At 27.0% G+C, this 23938-nt stretch overlaps 1 protein-coding gene across 1 annotated transcript in view; it reads right to left on the bottom strand.

Annotated features, from left to right (window-relative positions):
• Positions 1-13011, bottom strand: part of LOC100164329 — a 101092-nt gene extending 88081 nt beyond the window's left edge. Inside the window, exon 1 of the mRNA XM_001943910.5 lies at positions 12733-13011. Coding sequence (XP_001943945.2) covers positions 12733-12859 — 127 coding nt within the window. The 5' untranslated portion in view covers positions 12860-13011. The remainder of the gene's footprint in view (positions 1-12732) is intronic.
• Positions 13012-23938: the final 10927 nt, after the last annotated feature.

The following is a 23938-nucleotide window of genomic DNA, read 5'->3' as shown; positions in this document are numbered from 1 at the left end:
AAATAAAAAATATTATCTTATATAAAGTTTTGTATTAGGTATATATTATGTGTAAGCTTTTTGAAATGATATTTTTTTATCAACATTTGTAGAAGAAATATTTGAACGTTGACTGTTATTGTATAGGTATTATTAATATAATACCTATACTTATAAGTTATAATGTTTTATATTTTTCTCATTATTTTATCATCATTGTTAAGTTTTACCTTGGGTGGATATAATTAGAGAGATATTACTTTCTATACAATTTAACATATTGTTTTAGCACCATTAATACTTGTCTTCGATTTAACTCTCAATAGTCGCAACACTATTCATTTCGGTAATCTATTAATGGCAGTCAAATGTAAGTTTATATCGTATAAACTTAGATCGAAACTAACAAACATTATTCAAGACATTTCAAATCCTCCATTGATGCCTATATTATATGAATTGTTTTAATCCCCATATATTATTGAGCTCTCTATATATATGGACATATTATAATAATATGTATATAGTGTGAAGTGTAAACTATTTTAAAAAGAACACAATAAGGAGATTCCAATATATTAAATGCCTTAGATTTGAACAATATATTTTACTTTTCAATTTCGCGTTTATAAATTTTTATCAAATTACAATATAATTATAATAACTTAGAACATCAACATAATATTACAAAATATCAATTATGTTATAATAGGTATAAACATTGTGTTGCTTATATAAATGCAATCAAAATTTTCAAAAAAATGTTTACAACTTCACTCATTTTCACAAAATATGTTTGACTATAAAACAGACAAAGTGGATAATAATATGAATTTAATATTTAAAGGCTGATTTATTTAAATCGTGTTAACCCAGAACTAATTAGAACGAGGCCCAATATTATTTTAACAAATTAAAACTTAGTTCAGGATACGTCAAAACGCTTAATTTTGCTTTTTAAACACAGCTGAACTTTAATTTTAATGCTTTTCATATTTTAATGGTATTTAGATTTTAGACTTAAACATATTTAAACTTTTTCACATTTAAACAAATAGTTATGCATTGCATAATCTAAATAATCTGAGATCATCAAAATAATGCCGATAAGTAATAAGTACTAATAACTAACTAATAACTATAGGCATAATTATATATAATGTCATTAAAATATTGCATCATTCTTAGTACTTGGCAGTATCCGCGCTAAGCGCAAACAGATACCACATACAGAAAATAATATTATGCTTTTTATAAGAACATAATATTTTAAAGAATACTTTTTAAATATTTTTTATAACAAAATTCAAAAAAATTATTGGTATTATACACTTGAATATTTTAACCAGGTATTTTACTTTTTTTTTTCTACCAAAATACGGTTAAAGTATTTGAATACTTTTGTATTTTTTTATTTGTAAGAATTGATAATATTTTATGCATTATTAATATGTAGTATATTATGTAAAATATACTGAAGACCTAAAAAAATTCTTTAATATTCATGTTGATAAAAAAAATTTTCAAGAATTATTTATACAAGACTGCTTCAACATTTGACATAAAATGTTTTTTGAGAAAATGAGATGACTAGGGAAATTTCAAACTTATTGTTGTTTCCTAAAGTTTTTTTTTGATTTAAATAATTATACCTAGTGGAAAAAGTTATAAATACTACACAAACTCTAGTAAAACTCTAAAAGTACCCTTTATGTGTTTACAACATATTAAAATTAATACCTACATATTATTATGTAATGTTTTGACATAACAAGAAAATGAAATAATTATTTTAGCTCTATAGAACTTATTAGATAAGCATTTCAATTTTATATGGCTAGCTTATTAGTTTTAAATATAGTTTTGAAAATAAAATTTTAAACAAATGTAAGTACATGTGGTCAAAAAATTAATTATTATATTGACATTTCCGTCTGTCACGTAGGTTAAAATAGTACTAAATTTTATTGTATTTTTTTTACCATCCATTAGAAAAATACTCATTGTGCTATACAATGTTATTTGTGCTTACAGTTAAACACAGAAAACGAAGATTATAGTATATAAATGAGATTTGCAGTATCGATATTTTTATAATTATATATAAAATAACAGTATGTACAAGAAATAAAATGTGTCAAAACAAAATAAGTATAAAGATATAAACAATTTATTGATAACAGTATATGATTTTTGATAAGTTTGGAGTTACTAGAAATTGTTGTTAGAGTGACAATATTACTCGCAATTTTATAATATAGAAATATGAAAATTGGGAACAACAAAGACAGTATAATAATATAAAAGTAGTAATATTTATTGATGATTGCTCAATATTTAAAACAATAAACTAAGTAATAACTTGAACGAAAAATATATTATTATTATTTTAGATTCTGAGCGGAGCGAGAAAGTCAATGGATTTGATGTTAATTTTTTTTTTATCCTGTAAACAAAATTTCAACCAGAAGGAGTGCTTTGATTTCACCGTATTAATATATTATAGTATCTTTTAACAAATTGGATCAAGATGGTACTTTAAAGAGGTAATTTTCTCAATAGTTTTTTAACGCCACTGGAAAATCACCAAAATGTATTTTTCTAACGCTTTGTTTATCACCATAAAATAAAATTAAAAAATTACGTAATTTCTAGTAGGTTTATTATATACAATATTAATGGTTACTTATTAATACATATTTATGATTCATAAATTATCTTTTGTCCACTCGGAATCGTTTTTTATCGAATGCAATCATTGCATTCAAATCGAATACTGTAATAATACACTATCCTGTCCGAAGACCGAAGGGACGATGGAAAAAACTTCCACTACCGCTGACCCACTCTACCCGCTGCACATACCCGCTTTTTTAAATTTATTTATCTTAACGATTTAAAATTATAATTTTTATTGCTGGTGTATATTTATAACGAAAGATAAAACAAAGATCCATCAATGATGGTTTGTAATGTAATTTTATTTACCTTTATGTTAGTAAGAAAATGTTTGTAGTCTCATCCCTAATAAAGATGATTTAAAAATAATGATTCTTAGATTCATATTCTCGGCCAAAATGTTTTGGACTTCATTAACCAATAGAACTCAATCGCACATTAACAAAATTCGACTAAAAGGATAACATTTATTTGAGTTTAATATGATATAATTAATGTGTTCAAATTGATATAATTCTATGATAATATTCTAGTTCCTTGTTGATGTAATATTATCACTGTAATGTATATAAAAAAATATTAGTTGAAGTTATTTCATACAATTAAATATTTGATCGAGTTTATTTTAATGAATGTTTTTCAACCAAACCCACTTATTCTTTGTAAAAACAAACGAATAATTTATTAATTAGTTAAATTAGTAACGTCCGTTTTGTATACATTTTAACATTGAATCATATAATATATTCTCTAATAATTATTATAATATTATTGCTATTATAGATTAGTTTTATATAATATTATGCTATTAATGCACAATTTAATATCACATCATAATGTTTATTTATTTAAATTTATTATCATAACTTTAAATTGTGTTTAAATAATGTTTCATTGTTATTATTTAACAACTTTAGTATATAGGTACATATAATATGTATGTTTATAATATTATGACGTATAGTATCATTGTTTTTACACCTTATGAAATCTTTGAGCTATCTTTAATATGCTAATATCTAATAATATATTTAAAAACATACAATTATGCAAAAAAATTAAGAAATTATTTTTACAATAACCTATTTAAATTATGCAGTTTAACTTGATGACGCAAAGTATCTAATTGAATTCATGCAAACGCATCACAATTCACCCTAAATAAAAGTTGTATAGTACCTAATAATATTAGTATTTAACTCACAGTTGAGTGATTTAATAATAATATAGTTCTCCCGATTACCCGTCGATTAAGACGAATTTCTCAAACAGTTTAACGGTTTAACCATTCGCGAACGATTGCTTTTAAAGTATTAAATTAAATAAATTAAAAGTCTCGTAAGCACGAAATATGAGTCCGTGTGTGAACCGAGTCATATAATATTATAAGTGATATAATATAATATTATTGTTATGCCGTCGTACGCATTGTAAATGTCCAATATTATATTATATTTGTAAGATAAGTCTAAAAGGTGTATAATAATTGGACGTGCCCGATATATTTTTAAAATCGATGTAGAAGACTATGTCAGAATATCTATGAATCAACGACGTAATACATAACTGTAGATATGGGAAAACATAAATACCAAGAATTATGGGCATTAAGTCGTGATGGAGAACTGGAGAAGCAAAATGATTTTAGACATTAAACGATCGATCAAACGATTCATAATAATTAGTAGTTGTAACTTATATGCAGTGTTCGGACTTATCTAGATAAATTTATCTATATGAATATCTAGATAATTATTTGTTCATCTTTTATCTTATCTAGATAAATAGTTACAAGGTATCTAAACGTTCATCTTAGATAATTTTTTTACTAATATAAATAAATTCATCTAGATACATTTTTTATTGATAAAAATCGCGATATTGTACTAAATTTTTAAATATTTATACAGATTCTCAAACAAAGTTTATGGTTTATAAATAATGTAATTATTTTTATTTATATCATTACTATTATTATTATGTTCCTAGTGCCCAACTAAAATATACCAACATTTATAACCATTTAAAAAAAAATTGTATCTTTTTTTTTATCTAGATAAGAAAGTATTTATCTTTATCTTTATCTTTATCTAGATAAATATGAGTTAAGTTATCTTTTATCTCTATCTAGATACATTTGAGTTGTATTATCTTTATCTTTATCTAGATAAAAAAATACTTATCTAATCCGAACACTGCTTATATGTATACTGTTGTAGTTTTGCACATGAAGTTGTACAGAATATATTCAACTGCAGTGCTTATTATTATTAATATAATTATTATTATTGGAACGTCAAGACGCATTAAACGGTTTGCGTGGGGCACACACACGTCACACGACACCATCGTAAATTGTATTATATAAATTAAACGGATTAAATAACCGTGGTTGTAGTTGTCGTCTTCGACAAAATGTTGATATTAAGAAACCATTTAGCGAAGGTGTGCCGATAGCTAAGTAGGTACCCAAGACAAATAAAGATCGTATAGAACAACTAATTAGCTGAAAGATTGGTGGCAGACCAGTTTGTTGATTTCGAAACTAAATTTGACACGTAAAGTGCAACCCGTGCAGTCATAATATTTTATGCAGGTATTTATGCAGTATTTTATTTTATTATGCAGGCACCGCGATACAGGGATACCTAGTAATATTTATAACAATAATATTTATTCTGGTCGTGCACTGGGTTCTTTGGTTCTCAAATTAAATTTATTATGTATGATATATAGAATATTACACATTACTATACTACACTACTATACATTTAATAATTGAAATCTGAAAGTAAATTAAGGCTAAATTGTGTACGTAGAAGTTAACAAATATTCTAGGTATATAATTTAAAATTCATTTATATAACCTAATAATATAATATTTAATTAAGTCCCTCCTAAAACAATTAGAACAGTAAATTAAAATATGCTGTTTCTCTATAACTTTAATATGAAAATAAAATATTAAGGTTAAATCGTATACGTAGAAATTAATAGATACTAGTTATAGAATTTCAAATTTGTTGATATAACATAATATAATATTTAATTAAAACCCTACGGAAAAAATTAGAGCAATTATAAAATAAAATATGCCTTTTCTCTATTAATTTAATAGTTCAAAACATAGATATTTGCTTCATTGGGGTCACCGTATATTATTAAATAAAAAACGGTAACATAAATTGTAATGAAAAATGTTATCTCATTATTATATAGATGTAAGTTTTTGTATAAATAAAAAAAAAAAAAAATTGTCATTGACATGTTTCCATCGTGCCCAAGACTATGAACCTACTAACTAAGAAAATGAATAGGATTATTTAGTCATGTTTTAGAATATAATATAAAAACACGGTTCGATAAACTATACATCTTGTAGGTTTAACAGTATCTCTAAAATAACGTGGCGATCCAAATCTTCGTAATTAAAATCGGATTATCCCAGAGCTCACTTATCTCCGTCCAAAAGACAACTTTGTTCTCGTCGAAGTCTTTACCGTATAATTAATTAAGAAAACCTTTTTTATTAATTCAATTTAGCATGCAATCTTTGCCATTCTTATTAATAATACATACGCATAGGTATTGTCATCCAGAGAGGTTTTTTTTACCGATTTAGTTATTGCTTAATCAAATTGATAGTATAATACGCTATTAGGAAATTCTAATGAAAATTGGAAATTAAATTGTTATTATATTGTATAAATTCAAACGTATATGATATGCAATATGGTTATTTTATTATAGATCATCCATTATTTTGAATACCTACCTTTAACTTTTTTGTAAATATTATTTTTGTAAAAAAATTTAATTATTTTGTTCTCATTTATAACTGTTGGTGAACACGCAAAGAACTTTGGATTTTGAAATAACAATCTGCATTTTAAATCTTAGTATCCATTTCGGCATACTTTTCTGAAAATGTTTAGTTACCAATATATAAATATACTGAACGAATAACAGTTTGATTTGTAAGCAATATATTGGAGAATAGATTAGAAAAGTGATGAAGTGGCAAAGGGAACCTCATAATATAGAATATAATTATTAATAAAAAAAAAATACTTATAAAATGTATCATTTAAAATAAATTTATTTAATGTTAATAGGTACATCAAAACTTAAATAAGTTATTTTCAGATCATAAAATTTAAAACACAAGTTGCAATTAAAAAATTTAAAGTTGACAACGAATTTGTCAACAAACATAATATAATGGTAAAAATATAAAAGCTCCTTAAATTTGTCTAAGTTTTCCATAAGAAAATTTTCAAAGAAGTTAATAATTGTTGAACAAATAAAAGTTCACTAGGTACTAATAAAATCACCCTTTTTCAGCCACTTCTCAGCAGTTCAAAGTTTGAGGATAAATGAAACAAATTATAATGAACAAGATTACAGCTTGACAATAAACATTCTCGCCAGTATTCTAGTCCCTCAGTAGTCTAGAGCATCTATGACAGTTTGTGTAAGGACAATGGATTTACCTCTAGAAATATTGGTGTTTGAGGTTCAATTTACATAATATTATACCAAAATTCTGGGTAAGTTCTATAAAGATTCATATTAATTCATTGAAAACTTTTATGATTATAGCATAGCAAAAATAACCATCAAATTATAAAAATTATGTAATTACATTTTTTTTATACGTATTAATCTATTTAAAAAAGAAAAAATACACTGATATAATATACTACGAAGCAATAAAAATATAAATACTAACGATAAACATTGTGCCGACGAAACTGATCGTTTAACTTTAATAGTTCAATTTAAAACTATTCTACCCAAACCTGATCGTACATCCAATCACTATAATGAGTTTTTTTTTAATTATAAAAGTTTAAAAAAACTCAATTTTTACGGGATTTATAAATAATTACAGTAATTTTAATTATTTCATGTTGAATCAATATATTAAGTAGCATCGATATTAATAAATCAAAAAGTTAATTTCTCCGATTTGAGACATAATGACTCTTTTAAAAGTTTCTAAATTTGTAATATAATATTATATTACATTTAAATTACATAATATAAAAGCTTGAAAAACTTTTTTAATATCCATTATTGATATTAATAATATGAAACATAATAAATTAGTTTTCTACCAAACATACCATCCAACATAGAACTATTGTACAGCACAGCTATAATATATTATAGCTGCTCTATTTGGTGAAATATCAATAATTTAAAATTAAATACGGTTATGTTAATTCAGCCTTATATTCTTTATGAAGAGGTACGTTTAGTGGTAAACACTTATTTTCTTAAAGAGTAAAAGTGTTTCTGGAAAATTATTTTTAAATAATAATTTTTAAGTTTTCACTTTGAAACGTTATTTCAGTATAATTTAATTTTCCGAGGCAAAATATTTTTCTTGGTAAAATGTCGACATGTAGGTTAGTATGTGTATAGGTAATAATTTAATTTCGAACCAGTAGATAATAGTTAATTATCTAATTAAATATACCTATAAGTACTTATAGCTGGATGAGTGTGGTGCGCCAGGGTTAACCATATTGGTCAACTACTCCACGCATAAGAAATTTACATAACTTTAGCTTATTAACAAGTAACAACTTGTTAAATATTATATTTGTATAGAATGACATCGAAATCCTCAAAAAAATGTTTGGATTTCAAATATGAAATTAATAATGTAAGTACATGATAATATGTCATTAAAAAAAAAGTAAAAACGTAATTTTTTTATAAAATATTATTTTGATAATAAGTTCAACTTGTTTTTTGTATTCTATTTATTATGTAGGTTTGAACTATGAATTAGATTTAATAAGATAAGGTCAATGTTTTGAATTCATAGTTGTAATATTTAATATTTATTAGGTACCTATTTAAATCCTAATAAATTAATCATACATAAGCACATTATTTTTTAAATATGAAACAAAGGTATTACAATAAGTAAGAACTGATACATTTATATAAAAAAATTAACAAAAAAAAAACTTGATTTAATTTAATATCGTGATAGTTTAACTAAATATGTTAGGTTATTAATTACAATCTACTACACATGGCACTAACATAATGTTTAAAATATTGAATATAATTAGATACACAATATTATTACGTACGTAATATTATTATGTATTGGTCTAGATTATTTTTTTATTTAGTTTTTTATCAGTTATAGTACCTAATGTACTTTTATTGTAAATTATATTACGCAGTTTAAATAATTAGTTTAGTTAAAATCATCTAGTTTTTAAAAATCTTCACCTATTATTTAATATAGTTATAATAATATAACAATAATTATTTTGTTTGACAATTGTTTGTATTTCAAGCATGAAAATAATTGTACTTGAAACAATTATTCTATTGACCACAATAGTTAACAATAAAAACAAAATATACAATTGATATAGGTATATTAGTTAATTATTTAATATCATTTATTCGATTAGTTCTATTCGGAGTTTCGGGATGTCGTTATTATTATTCTATGTAATTTTATCGTAATAAATTAATTTTGTGAAAAATAATCAGTTGCATTCAACAGAAAAGTAGAAAACGAAATATACGACTACGGACGGTGCATTTAAAATGTTAATACAATGTTATTTAAGATAACCCCAAGGCGACCAACTCATTTGCAAAGGACAGAATGTTATCCAAATTTTAAAAGATAAACTTGGACTATAGACTTTTATTATAAAGAGCAATACATCCCGAGGCATTTCTATATACACTTTTTATACAGATAACAAATGTTGTATTGTTGTAACTTATTCCCATACAACAATACAATATCGTAATACTGATTGCTGAATACAAAGTGTGTACTTGCATAAGATATTTTTCAAACATTTTAATTGTGATATAGTTTGTATCATTGTTTTCTGTTTTATTCTTATTTTGCTGATAAATAAAACATTTTGAATTTTGAGTATTATCATCATCATGTGATAAATTAATCTAGACATAATATACAACACCTAAACTGTATGAGTTCTAAAATGTATAGACTGGAATTAACTGAAAATAAAATTATGTGAAGGTAATAAGTAAATTGAAAATCGTATATTTAAGATTAATTTAGTAACAGTGTATCTACTATAGAGTATAATATAATATTACGGCTAATATAGAATATCAAAAAATATGCACAAAAAACAAAATTATTTTGTTTGTTTTACAGTAAATATATTTTTTTTAAAAACTATTTATCAATTTTATTTTATAAAAACCAAAATATTTAAATAGAACGTCATGAAAATTTGAAATTACACTGTGATATAGTTTTTATTTTAAACATTTTTATTTTGTTGAGTGTAGTTATTAATAAAAGTCAAATTATTTTAACCAAACTATAAATTAGATTTATTATGAACTTACCTTCATGTTATAACATTATATATTATAATATATAAATATTGTAATGTGTGAATTTTATGGAAACTTTAAGTTATGATTACCTTCTGTGAAATAGGTACCATTTATTTTCCACTACTAATACTTACAACACTTTATACTTTTTCAATTACATTATTTTCTAGTTCCAACTGCTATAAAAAACTAATTATTTTATAATATTTTAATTTACTAAAAAATGTGTTGTTAATTTTTCTAACTTCTATCATTCTATTAAAAAACATTGTACAATTTTTATTATTTTTATTAATTAAAAGAAAATACCTATTTTATAAACGTTCCATAAATATTACACGTACTACAAAGTAGAATTTTAGTTAGTTTATTTGTTTTTCACATTTTCCCACATTCCACATTGACCCTAAATTATACAAGCTTAGTCGTTTATTTAATATTTACATTATACAGTAGTATTTATTTAAATATTAATTTACACGCCATAAGTTGGCAACTTTTTGTATACCAATCACTGGTACCTAATCAGATTCAAAGTAACATATGAAATTGACAAAAATACCACAAAAATATATTAATAAATATAATATTAATATTTGATTTTTACAAGCTGTAAAAATTAAAACAATGGGCTACGTACCTATATCAACTACTTTGCTCACTTAATATATTTTTTTTAATATGGTCAAAATAAATCTAACAAAACCAAGTTCAGCTGAAAAATTTTTCAAAAAAAGAAAGCTTCACATACTTATAAATACAAACTCTACATTATAATAGTATTATTTTATATTTTATAAATTATGTATACCTCAACAATGGTCTGTCTAGCTATGATTCAATTTATCAGTTCCGTTTCTGACATGTTAGTATGTTACCCAACTCAAACCGTTAAAATTGAATGCGAAACATCTAAAAACTCGTACCATAGTATACATCTGTCAAACAGTTTTGTCTGTGCATCTATTAGTTTAAAATTAAAATTATAATGTATTTATAGCTTAATTTACTTTAACATTTTTCTTATGCATTCTGAAATCCAATTAAAACTGATTTTACCAGAATTAAGAGTATATATACCTACTGAGTTTACCGTGTTTTTAGTGATACTATACTTTTTGGTAAATATGGGGAAAATAATAATTAATGATTGATTGAAAATCGCGAAAAAAAATATATCAATAAAATGTGTAGTATGATTAATAACATAATGGAAAAAAATACATTCATAGTTGACAATAATAATAACAAAAGTAAAAAAAATGAGTTAGCAATTTTAACGAAAATTGGTTTTTTTTTTGTATTCCAACACCCCACACAGGAGAGCGCTATATTTATTTTAAAATATACCTATGCGAAAAAGATGGAGAGAAATCAAAATAATAATATGATTTTATAATAATTTGAGAACGAAAGCATAATTTATAACGCTATTGTTGTATCCGCTCTTAAACGATATTTTGAAGTCGCTGAAAAAAAATAAAAAATTTAACTCATTACGGTTTGGGCGTATTATGATTATAATATCATAATATATTATAATATATAATCCCCGTCACAGAAAGAGCGCGCACGACTTTGAATAACGTGCGAAATTATGAAAGGGGAAAAAAATCGAAACCTAATGTGCGTGTGTGTGACGTGTGGCGCCAAACGGTTGAAAAGTGCGTATGCACTACTCGTAAATTACAACTACTACCTAGTTACTTTTACCACTCTATGGTATAGGTACCTATATGACGTGCTATTTTATGACTGTACTGCTACAACTATTCTACGACAATATATCGTTACACAACTACTGCAGCAGGATACTACTACAACTATACGATAGAACAATATAGTCATTGTTTAGTATTTACTACGTTTACTACTGTTTTTACTACTATAATGTTATAGTATTACGGCGGCGGCGGCAAACGCGAAAGCACACCTTTGTGGCACGTGGCGCTGGTCGTGGTGGGGAGAACCGTCGACGTCGCATCAAACGGTCGTTTAAAATTTCAAATATATTGTGTACATCAGTCAACGAGACGTAAGGTAACTCGTGTGCTGTTACACAACCGTATTATTGTAGTTATTGTAATATCATCATGTCGGCGGTGAAACATCGAAGAAAAAGTTACCTTATATAGTGTTATTGCCCGTACAGGGAGTATTAAAAATATATTATTCATTTTTTTTTTTTTTTTTGCTAACATGACTGAAGCGAGTTCCCATCGTACACAACACACTCCGTGCACAGATAACGCGTTACGCGTGTGTACGACATTAAAAATTCATACTCGCCCCGAGCCGTTATCACCGTTAAGCGTCTATATATCTTTTTGCGTGCAGATAAGTGGTATCAATGAGCAAGTGTGGGGGAGGATATTATGGCAGGAGACACCCGTGATCGGCGACTGTACAATATCGTGTCCACGATCTATGCGTATATAACTCAGACGCGACGTCTGGTGAGGTCGAGTGTAATATTATATAGTGACATTATTTTTCCAATGATCCTTCCCGACCGAGTCGACGAATAAAATAATATTATGTACTCGACGGATATCGGTCGACGAAAACACTGACGAAATTTTTGAACATATATTAGAAAATTAAGATGACGATAATATGGAACGAAACAGTTTTGGCGTGTGGACATATTATTATTACGTGTGGACCGGGTGTTATAGGTAAGTATAATAATAGGTAAGTACTCACAGAATTTGTTCTTCTCGGCTAGCGCGCCGTCCGTCAGAAGTGTGGCCGTTAGGAGGACGGCCACGATCGTGGATATCACTGTCAGGCCGGGTGGTGGCCCGGATCCCCGGTCCGGAGGTGGCCGCATGGCCGGGCGTTCGTCCACTAAGGCTCCGTGATGCCGGGACGAGCGCGCGCCAAAAACCGTCACGTCCGACCACTGGCACCGGTCGGCGACGTCTGTGACGACGTGATGCGCCCAAGTCGACTGTCGGTTCGCGGCGGCGGCGTGTAAAGGTGATGGCGGCGGCGACAGTGAGCGCGCCGGTGTCGCGGTCTGGCCGTGGCGCGCGCACGCCGCCGGTGCCGCGCGGCGCTTCCGAGGCGGTGGCGGCGGTGGCCGAAAAAACTCTCGCCGTCTCACTCCACCCCACCATCACCTCGACCGACGAGCCGCGACCGACCACGACCCATCCCCACCAACAGCGACAACGCCGTACACTCCGCCGACCCAACGAAAATCGCGCGCGTCCGCCGGGGCGCTCTGGCGTTTAGTTTAATGATGCGAAATACCACCGCCCACCCTCCTCCACGTTATATTGATCAGCGGGCCGGCGCGCGGCGCGCCCGTTAGCTGCGCGCCAGCAACAGCAGCGCAACGTACGCTGAACGCCGCTCGTCCATCGCCGCCGACGCCGCCGTTGTCCCACGACCCACAGCAACCGTCCCGCATTCTTCCGACTATTATTATATGGACACGGCCATGGTCGTCCGTGGTCGGACTGCGGTGGGACGGCCACAAGGGCGCTCGCTAGTGGCCGTCGCGAACTTATTCGTACGGGATTTTTCCGACTATACGACGGGGATGCGGCCACGGCCACGAGCGCCCGTCCTAGCGCACAATCTCAATGGGCCGTCGTCATGGTGGGGGGAGGGGCGGCTAAAACGTTTAAATGATTGCTGTTGCGATTACCGTCAACGGTCTCATTGACACCGCGCAGCAGAGCAAACGTCGTCGGTCACGTGCAGTAAACCTTCAGGATAAGGGTTGGGCATAGGGTATGTGCCAAGGTATGGCAAAATAATTCACCATCGGATTTTCGACATTCCGTTAAACGTGACGATAAGAATAATCGGCACTGCGGCGTTTAAGACTTGAAGCCCTTAGGACATCATTATACGAGCTTACGATATAATATGCGATGAAAAATTCAAGCAATACAATTAATGCGCTAGATCCACACTTACTTAATATGCATAAAAATGTTGACTTGATAGTTAATTTAGATGTTATGTTATACTATTCTGAATGACATAAGAATATCTTTATTTATTCGTAGGTATGATAATAATGATAAAAGTGGGCAAGAAGTTAACCGAACTGTTGTACAGTTGTAGGTGTTAGTGTATACTTTGTCATTGAGTATAGGTCACTGTGATGGATGTGTTAACAAATTTGTAAAACTCAATGATAAATAATTGCATACGAAAAACGATTCTGAGTGAAAACAGTATGTCTGAACTCGACCTATATTATCATTTTGCTTTTGATTATTTTAGTCATTTTATTTACCATAAGTAATAGGTATGTTATCAACTATAAATTAGTGCAATACCATGCAATTAAACTAAAATAAACTTAATAATAAAAGCTGACAGATCACCTATATTACTAAATATATTTAATTTAATATTTGTATCCGATTTCATAAAAATAGTATTACTGCAAATGTCTATAAAGAAAAAAAAATGTAGAAAAAAATTGTACTTTGTAACATGTAATATTTTACTCCATTATCAAGCCTTATCTATAAAAATTTAAAATATTATATATTTGTAATTACAAACAATAATATGCGCATTTTTGTATTTTGACGAATTTTTCAAAAAATGTCAACTTCAAATAATAATAAAAAATATAAAATCTACATGTGTATTTTTAAATTGTTTTGGAATAACTTATGAGGGATCTTGCATTACATTTTTCAAGATTTTTAACCAAATCTAAAAAATCTTGAATAATCACTTTAAATAAATAATATATTATTTTATTTAGATTATTAGAAAAATTTAAAAATTTAAATTGGTATCAATAAATAGCTAGAATAGCTAACATTTATTCTGAAATATACTTAAAAAATTTAATTGAGAATAGGAAATTAGAAAATGATAATTTAAGTAACAGTAAAATGTTTCAAGTTCATACGATTTTTTGAGTTACCACAAAAAAAACTATAACAGTTCGATGATAAATCGTTATTTTACGAGTGAATAATTAATATTTTCGTTAATAATAATATCAGACGCTCATAAAAAATATATTTGTGCAATTTACCCACACTAAATGTTTTTTTAACAATTTTTGTAACAAAAAGTTATATCAAACTTTGTATTAAATAGACAAACCTTAGGTATGAATATTTCATAACATTACAAATAGTATGCATTTTTAACTGCTAAAAAATTGGGAAAATATTAGCTAGTTTGACGGTTTTTGTTAAAATTCCGACATCAAACTTTTCTAAAAAATCATTGTAGAGTAACATTGTTAAAAATTGTTTCGTGAAATTGTTTAAAACAAAATAGTATAACATTATATATTTTCTTGTGTTAACAAACATTGACTTGATTCAACTTATTTGAGTTTTTAGCTCCATATATTTTGGAAATTCTAAAAGTTCATTTTTAATGACATGTATCTGAAAACATTATAAAACTAAAATAATCATTTGTGTAGTAAAGTCTATTTAATATACACATATGTACCCATTTAAATTTCTGATCTACTGTTGAGGGTTCACACAAAAAATAGATTTATTTCACACTGTGATAGATTTATTAATGAATAAAAAAAAAGTAATTTCTATAAGATCCAAATCCTGAATTAATTGGTAAAAATTTAGTCTGAGCCATTTGCTGTTATGTGAATACCAGATTTTGAGATATTCGATGTAAATATCACATATTTTCTGTCGTAAGTAGTGTGGGTAATTTACAAAAACGTGCAGTTCATTGAATACCTTTGAAGAAGTGCATTACTGTCATATTATCTGAGAGAACAATAATAAATTATGATTTATCACCAATTGTTCCATATTAAGCACTGATTGTATCGAATAATAGAATATGTAGGTATCTACGCAAGATTTAAATTAAAAAAAAATTAAACCATTATCACTGTAAGCTATATTTTATATGGGAATTGAATCAATTTTTGGTATTACTCGTCCAGTTCATTTTAGCTTTTGGCTGACGTGACAGGTACTGGGATATCAAAATATATTTATAAAACAGTGAAGCCACTTACGACTATATACACCTAATATAAAAATTACCTAATACCTAATAATTAGTAAATAACAAACAGCATCATGAAATAACCAATACATTTTTAATGTTAATTCGTTACGATAAATATTAACCAAGTTGGATATACTGCAATGTTTAAATCATATTTCAATTTAACATTTAACATTTAAGTTGGTACTGCATTAAAAATGTCTATAGCTTTTCCATAAAAAATAGTTTTTGGCCCCCTCATTTTCTGATGGTCAGGATGAATTGGACGAGTTATAGTATTTAGATAAGGCGTGTCAACGGACAGCGATTCCAAGATAACTTGTTATATAACTGACATATTACAACAAAACAATTGTTAAGCAATATTGGTTTTATGCAATATCGTGATTCGTGATCATGACAGTCATATTAAATTTTAAAATTTGATCAATATTGATTTCTCTTAATATTATTTTAGTTATTTTGATTCATTTAAAAAAATTGTATTTCTAAGGATTGGAAACTTTTAGAAATTGCGTACATTATTATTCTCCAAAGGTACACAATTACATTTTGAAAATATTTCGTTGCAGTTATAAAGTGATACAGTTTATCTATTAATGAGATGACACCGTTGAGAATTTTAAACTAAACTCTATCATCAAACTGTTTATTTATAATTGAAATGGTAGTTTGGAAAAAGTTCTTGTTTGTGAGTATTTTGTCGAGCGTGAGTGTATATTTGAGAATAATGTGACACACTAAAATATTCAAAATGGCCTGCATACAAAGTTGCATTTGCATATTAGGAAAAAAAGTAATACAGATAGATACCGACGTGTATTAGGCACAAAATACAAATATCACTACGTTTATATTATAATATAAGCGCAAGTAGTGGTGTGTTATTTATTATAATTTTAAAAATAATTTCAAGTGGAGTTCTGTTTACAATAATTAGTAACTACCACGGTTATCTACTCAGTTATCAAGATAACCGTGGTAACTACGTTTATATGCAATGCCATTAAATCGTTTCATATTAATAAAATTGGTTTAAAAAATAGTTGTGTTAAATTGATTTAACACAAATCAATTTATATACTTTCACATATTATTAGGTACCTATAGTACTATAGTATAAATGTATTTTAGTATCATTAGTATAATGATGCATTATCCTATTATGAATTACATATGTACAAAATGGGCTTATAGACTTATTTTCTGGTTTTGAATCATAATTTGGACTTTATATTATTAGTTGCAGAAATCATTATGTGGATGTTAAAATTTTTTTAAAAATATAAATCTAATATAAATACATTTTAACATGTATAATATTGAGAAAAACAGATTGATTGTTGTAAATTTAGATCATTGTAAAAAAAAACCTAGATTTCACAGGTTTTTCAAAATGTGTTGTGCATTTCACTATTTCCTTAATAACCTATAGTGGTAAATTTAAAAATAATAATGTATTTAAAATACAAACCAGATCAAGTTTTTAATATATCATGCTATGATACTATATTGTATCATTAAATTATATTTTTGGAGCATTTATTCCACTCAAAATAGTGAATAATGATAAATGATTATTGATCAGTGATCACATAGAAAATGAAAAAAAACACATCCATCGCTTCAATATGCATTTAAAATTTAATATAATATGCTCGATACTTTTACTGATACCGAATATTATGCTCGCGAAGTCACTAGTACCTAATTGCGAGTTTTGACAAGTGAAAACATGTATGATATTATCGTTCATATAGAATTTCGAAATATAATACGAGATTAAATTATTATTATATAATATCGACAAGAATGGTGCTTAAGCTTTATTAGCTTATAATTGTATTAGCTGACAGTACATATATGTAAACTTTTGGATGTATAGGTAAGTACGTTTATGATGTAACATTTAATACATTTGAACGTTTACAGCCGTCAATTTATATTAATTAACGAATTAAAACCAACCTGTTAGCGCTATTGTTATTTTCGAGTCATAATTATTGTTTAAATAAACACAGCGCACAAATATAATATGAGCTTAACTGATTTCATTTTTTTTCCCAAACATAATCTGTATAAAGTTATTTAATTTAAACCCAAAGTAAGTGTATAATACTTTAGTTAAAATATGGAAGCCGGAAGGCCTCCAACTCCCAACTTGATTATCGTATTAACTTTTAAAGGTTCTCATTAAAATATATTGTAGAATTTAAATCGTATATTATATAACAGTTAAAATTATTAGATTTAAATAAATTGGCTTAACGGTATATTTATGCGTGTACAACTTATAAACGTATAAAGGTAAGTATATGATTGATCGGACCAATAATTGTTGACGTAAATTATGACTTTAAAATTTTCTTTTCTTTGAATGAGTCGTGTTATCAATATTACAAAATACAAATGATTTATTCATAATGATTATTATATAAGATATATATTTTAAACAGGTTGTTTTTTAAAACTATGTAGGTATAAACAAAAAATATATAGAAATATATAATAATATATTTCCACGATATACATTTATATATATATATATATATTTATGACAATTGGAATAATATAAAAATATTTTGTCGCTAATAATATATGTAGGTACCTAGTAAATTATAAGAGTCAATATGATTTTATTGATAAGTACAATAATTAATACGCTTTAAACTCACCTCGATAAAATATAATTTTATACAACGATGGTATCTGAAAAAATATGATTTTTTTTCTTACTTTTAGGCATTTGTATTCATAACTTTCTAAGTAGGTGAGATCAAGGATCGACACGTTGTTAAAATACCTGATAGATTACCTAACGGCGATCATGAAAGGATTGGCATGATGCGTCACTTTTCATGATTCACCCCTCCGCTTTAATGTTTACCGTAGGTATAATGTTATTATTCGACCACAATAGAATTACAGGAAAATAGCATTTTAGCAAGTGTGTTGTATTTATAAACACCTATGAATAAAGTGACTAATAACATTTTCATAATAAAACAAATTTAATAATAACTGTGACCAAAGCGTACCTATAGTATTTTATGGACCTTTCTCATAAATTATACCCAATTGTAATTTTTGATTAATATTTTCTGCACGCGATAGTCTGAAACTCTGAACACATAACCTGCTTCAAAATTACCTAATATTTAAGTGTACTTCTATTCTGTAATGAAAAACCTGTGATTTTTGATTCTGTGATTGAAGTATGTCATTGAATATGAAGTAAATGTATTTTAAAAGTACTAACTGATAAATCATAATATCATAATAATCATATTATATATGAGGTAAACGTGTATATATATATCATACTTTAGTTATACATTAATTACCCCCTCATAAAATTTTTAATTTTAGCCAATAGCATTCTATATATTTAACTCAGTAAATTTAGTAAACTTTTTTGTGTCCGGGATTTATTATAAGAAACAGGGAAGTATCCAGGGGGGGTCCATGGGGTCTGGAATTAAAATCCTGGCTACGTGCCTGATAAGAAATATTATTTTTATGATAGCCATTTAGCATTACACGGAAGACACTGAGAATATCAGGCTATCAATATCCTATTTTTGGTTGGATTAAAATGAAAAATGTAAAGTATACCTAATTTATACAATTAAATATAAAATGTCAGTAAAAAATATTTTTTTTGAGCTTTTATTAAATTTGTATTTTGATGTTGTTTTTTATTTTAGATTGTGAGCAGAGCGATAAATGTATTGATTGTCAAATATTGACAATGTTATGTTTGTTTTTTTGTTTTGTATGTTTGCCATCACCTATTGGGACAGCATCTTTTCTGGTAGGAAAATTAATCTAGTTGGTACTTTAGGGGAGGGAGGAGGGTTAAAAGTAAAAATTACCAATAGTTTTCAAAAGCGTCAGGAAAAACATAGATTTATAAGAAATGTTCACTGAATGTTCATATTAGAAATTTCTATGCATCATACAATTTTAGAAATATTGTGACTCTTTTCGAGTTATTTACTATAATAAGCCTAGGAAAATTTCGAATTTGATTAGTTTTTTTTTTTTAAAGTTACTGTCGATAAAATTTTTTTCACTTAGTTAAAAAACTTTAAAATCTAATATAATGTTTCTCATAAGTTGTTGTTAGTGAAAATTAAAAAAAAATAGTTAGCATAAATCCAAAATAATTTTTTTATGAGCGTTTGAAGTTAAAATGTTGACAAAATTCATCAACATCGTGAAAATTGACAAATTATTTCTAGTTGGAAATTCATAAAAATGTTTATATTTATGTCTAAGCCTTGAAAATGTAATATATGTCACCTCATAAGTTTTCCTACATTTAACAAAATAAAAAAATCTTACCAGAAAGTTAAATTCATTTTTACGTGCATTTTAAGTTAGCCTTTTGATATTTACTCGTAAATTAACAAATTCTCCTACAACGATTTTCTTTTTTAGTTGTTATTCAAAAACTAATAACCGTAGATTCTTGAAATTGTCATCAAATATATATTTTATTGTTTTCAGTTATTTATAGATATATTCAATTTTCAATTTTTTAATTTTGAAATGTCAATAAAATTGTATTCGTTGGTTCACGAAGATTGTAAATTTAATACAAGGTTCTTAGTTATAATAGAAATGTAGAAATATTTTCGATGAAGTATATTTAAATTTTCAAATTTTGACACCATCTGACAATAAATTTAATGATTTTAGTGAAAATGTATTTAACTTACTATTGTACCAATTTCTTATTGTAAAATAAAATGCATTAATCACATTAATATCATTAAATATCATTGATTTAATAAAATCTTCGATCAGAATCGTTTTATATATCAAATGATTTTATATCATTGAATTCAAATTTAAAACATCTATTTCAGTGATTAACTAGACACCTAATGTACAGCAGAATGTTACCCATTTTGTATTACTGAGAATTTTAATAGTGATATGGCAATAATTTTTGCATTATATCGAGTCTTGCTTGTTATCTTTTTTATGTTTCTCAACGATTTTTTACATGCTTTGAAATTGTTTTCGGAAATCTTGTTCTTATAGAGTGTTTCTTAAATAATTTATTGGAAGTTACAGTAAGTATTAATACATTTACGATTGATAAATAATAATACATTCAGTGGCGAAATGGTATGAAATAAATAATACGTTTTTGGTAACGTGTTGGTATAAGGAAAAATGAGATATGACATTAAAGAACATCGTCACTCTTATCTGAAACGGATGTCTGCGCTTAGCGTACTTCCGTTTGTTTCTTTATCCTTAATGTTTTATTATATTTTATGTCTTGTTTACAAATATAAGGTTCTTTTGGTCGATCATTGTACAGATGTCTACTTTATTGAACTGATTTTTATTATATGAATATCCTAAATAATCTTTGTACTGTCTTCTTCAAGTCGTATTAAAGTATAAGAGTCTAAGTATATGAGTCTCAAAATATATTCTCTGCTTGCTAGTACGGTTTCTATTACCCTCCAATTTGTTTTAAATTTTACTTTGCCTGTTTCTTCCATGTTTTATTATTTACTCAGGATTTTTATAAAAACCAAAGAAGGTTTATGTCCAGTAAGATATGCATCATCCTTTTCAAAAACTTGTCTTTTGTAGTGGTCGGGAATTAGTAGGCATATAAAAACGGTGTTATAACTGATCCACCCCAAAGACCGCGAATCGTGATTATTCTCTGTCGACGTTGTATTCAAATATTCCACTTATATTTATATCTATTACAAATATTTCGAAGGTTACAACTGGGATTATTCTCATGGCTAGGAAGTATTATACTGTTCAGGTAAAAATTTAAATATTTGCCATTCGTTTCTTTTTGTATAATTTATTATTATTTTTATCAACATTTGTCTCCGCATAATTCTCAATTATTATTCATATACAATATTGTGATATTATGATAGTGATTATAAAATTTAAATATGTTTTTGCGTTAACAATAAAATAACAATGCATCTATAACTATATTTTTGTTTCTACAATATATTGATCCCACTTTTTTGTATATTACAATACATTTTGAATCGATATTAAATACGATTTATTTTTTATAGGTGTTGTAATATTATATTGTGATCTATACACAATATAATACCAACAATGATTAATTACATATTAACATTAATTATAGGTATATAATAATATACATACACATCTAAGCCATTTTATTGATTGTTCTAGACTTTTAACTACATTATAAGATCGAATACCTACCATTTGAATATTTAAATATAATATAATATTATACACTTAAATAAAACAAATATGCAATTTTCGATTGCGTTCCATATTCATAACGAGATAATCTTAATAATATATATATATATTTCAGAAAAATATATTAGGTGAACTAGATTTCAAAAAATAAAACAGGCACTAATCAGAATCATGTTAGTCAGTATAGTATCTACATCATAATTAATAATGAAAGATACATAATATTATAACAAAATAGTTTTTTTTTATTTCAAATTGTTCGTTTGCCTTAAGGGTTAACTGTTGCGTAAATTAAGAAACATTACAAATTTCAAATACACAACAATTTATTAAAATACAACATCAAAACTATTTTTAGCGGCTTTTCACAAAACATTTAACTTTAATTTTAATCGCAAACGCTATGAAGTCGAATTTACGTAATGACATCGTTGACGAATTTGAAACAGCACAATTTTTTCATCGTCATATTTATTACTTATTGACTGATTATGATAAAATATAAAAAATATTTTTCAAATGAAATGAGAAAAATAAATGGTCCATTTCGTGTTTTTTCCATAGACCAAAAACTTATATTAGAGGTACTCATAGTCCACAGATATACGAAACAACTAGATAGCTGATTCGATATTGCAATATTTTGCACAACTGACAATATTTAGATTTTTCTGTATGTCACTATACCACATTTTTTTTATCGATCAAAAACGTTTCAACACCTTATTAGCGTGTTATGTTTTATGTGTTTACATTTTTTTTTTTTTTATATTTTTCTTAATTAATTTTTATAAATCAGATTTATTCAAAAAATGTATTACTTTGTTGTTCGTTTCTGCATTGGTTCTAGGATTTTGAATAGTTCCTTTGAGATAAATTATTTTATTTTCTAACGTTTCGAATTTAAGACAGTGTGTTAGGATATGTCTTACTGCAATATGGGTTCTGCACGTGGTGCATACTGGATGGGCTCCTTTGGCCATTATCAATCCGTATGTGGTTAAGTTTTTTGTGGCCTATTTTTAGTCATTTAAAACTGATTCAATTTTTCTGTTTGAGGACCACTTTTTGGTTTTTTTTTATTATTTCACTAAGTTTTTGATTTTGTTTTTTTTATATTTTATCCCATTACACGCGAGATAGCCGTTTACTAAACGGCATACTTCTTTGCAACATATTTATAATTCACTGCAGCGTACAGCGTATAAAAAGAAAAGTCAAGCTGTAAAAATAATTGTGTAAAATACTCAGTTGCACTGTTATTTAGGATTTTATCAATTAGGTATAATACATTTTTTAAAAATATATACATTTATAATATTGCAAAATTTCCAAATATTGTACCTATATTTTTGTATTACATTTAATACTCATGAGGAATTGTTCATGTACTATAAAATTATTAGAGGAAAATAACAGTATATTATTTTACTATACAATAATTAGAAAAAAATAAAAAAATAAAATAAGATTATCAAGCAAACAATACTGCAAGTGACTTAGAAATAAGTAAATATTCATAATATTCAAATGCATCAAATATAAAAGTTTCTTTGATGAATACCTAAAAATCACAATAAACTACCCTTCAAAAGTATAAAGAAAAAATACCTATTAAATTAATAGTTTTATTCAATTTTCTAAAGAACCCAAGATGGTGTTTTTTTTATTAATATAAGTTAATGGTTGT

This window comes from Acyrthosiphon pisum, chromosome X, assembly GCF_005508785.2.
Source record: "Acyrthosiphon pisum isolate AL4f chromosome X, pea_aphid_22Mar2018_4r6ur, whole genome shotgun sequence".
In the NCBI taxonomy this organism is placed as follows: domain Eukaryota; kingdom Metazoa; phylum Arthropoda; class Insecta; order Hemiptera; family Aphididae; genus Acyrthosiphon; species Acyrthosiphon pisum.
This window is presented reverse-complemented; position numbering and strand designations above follow the sequence as displayed.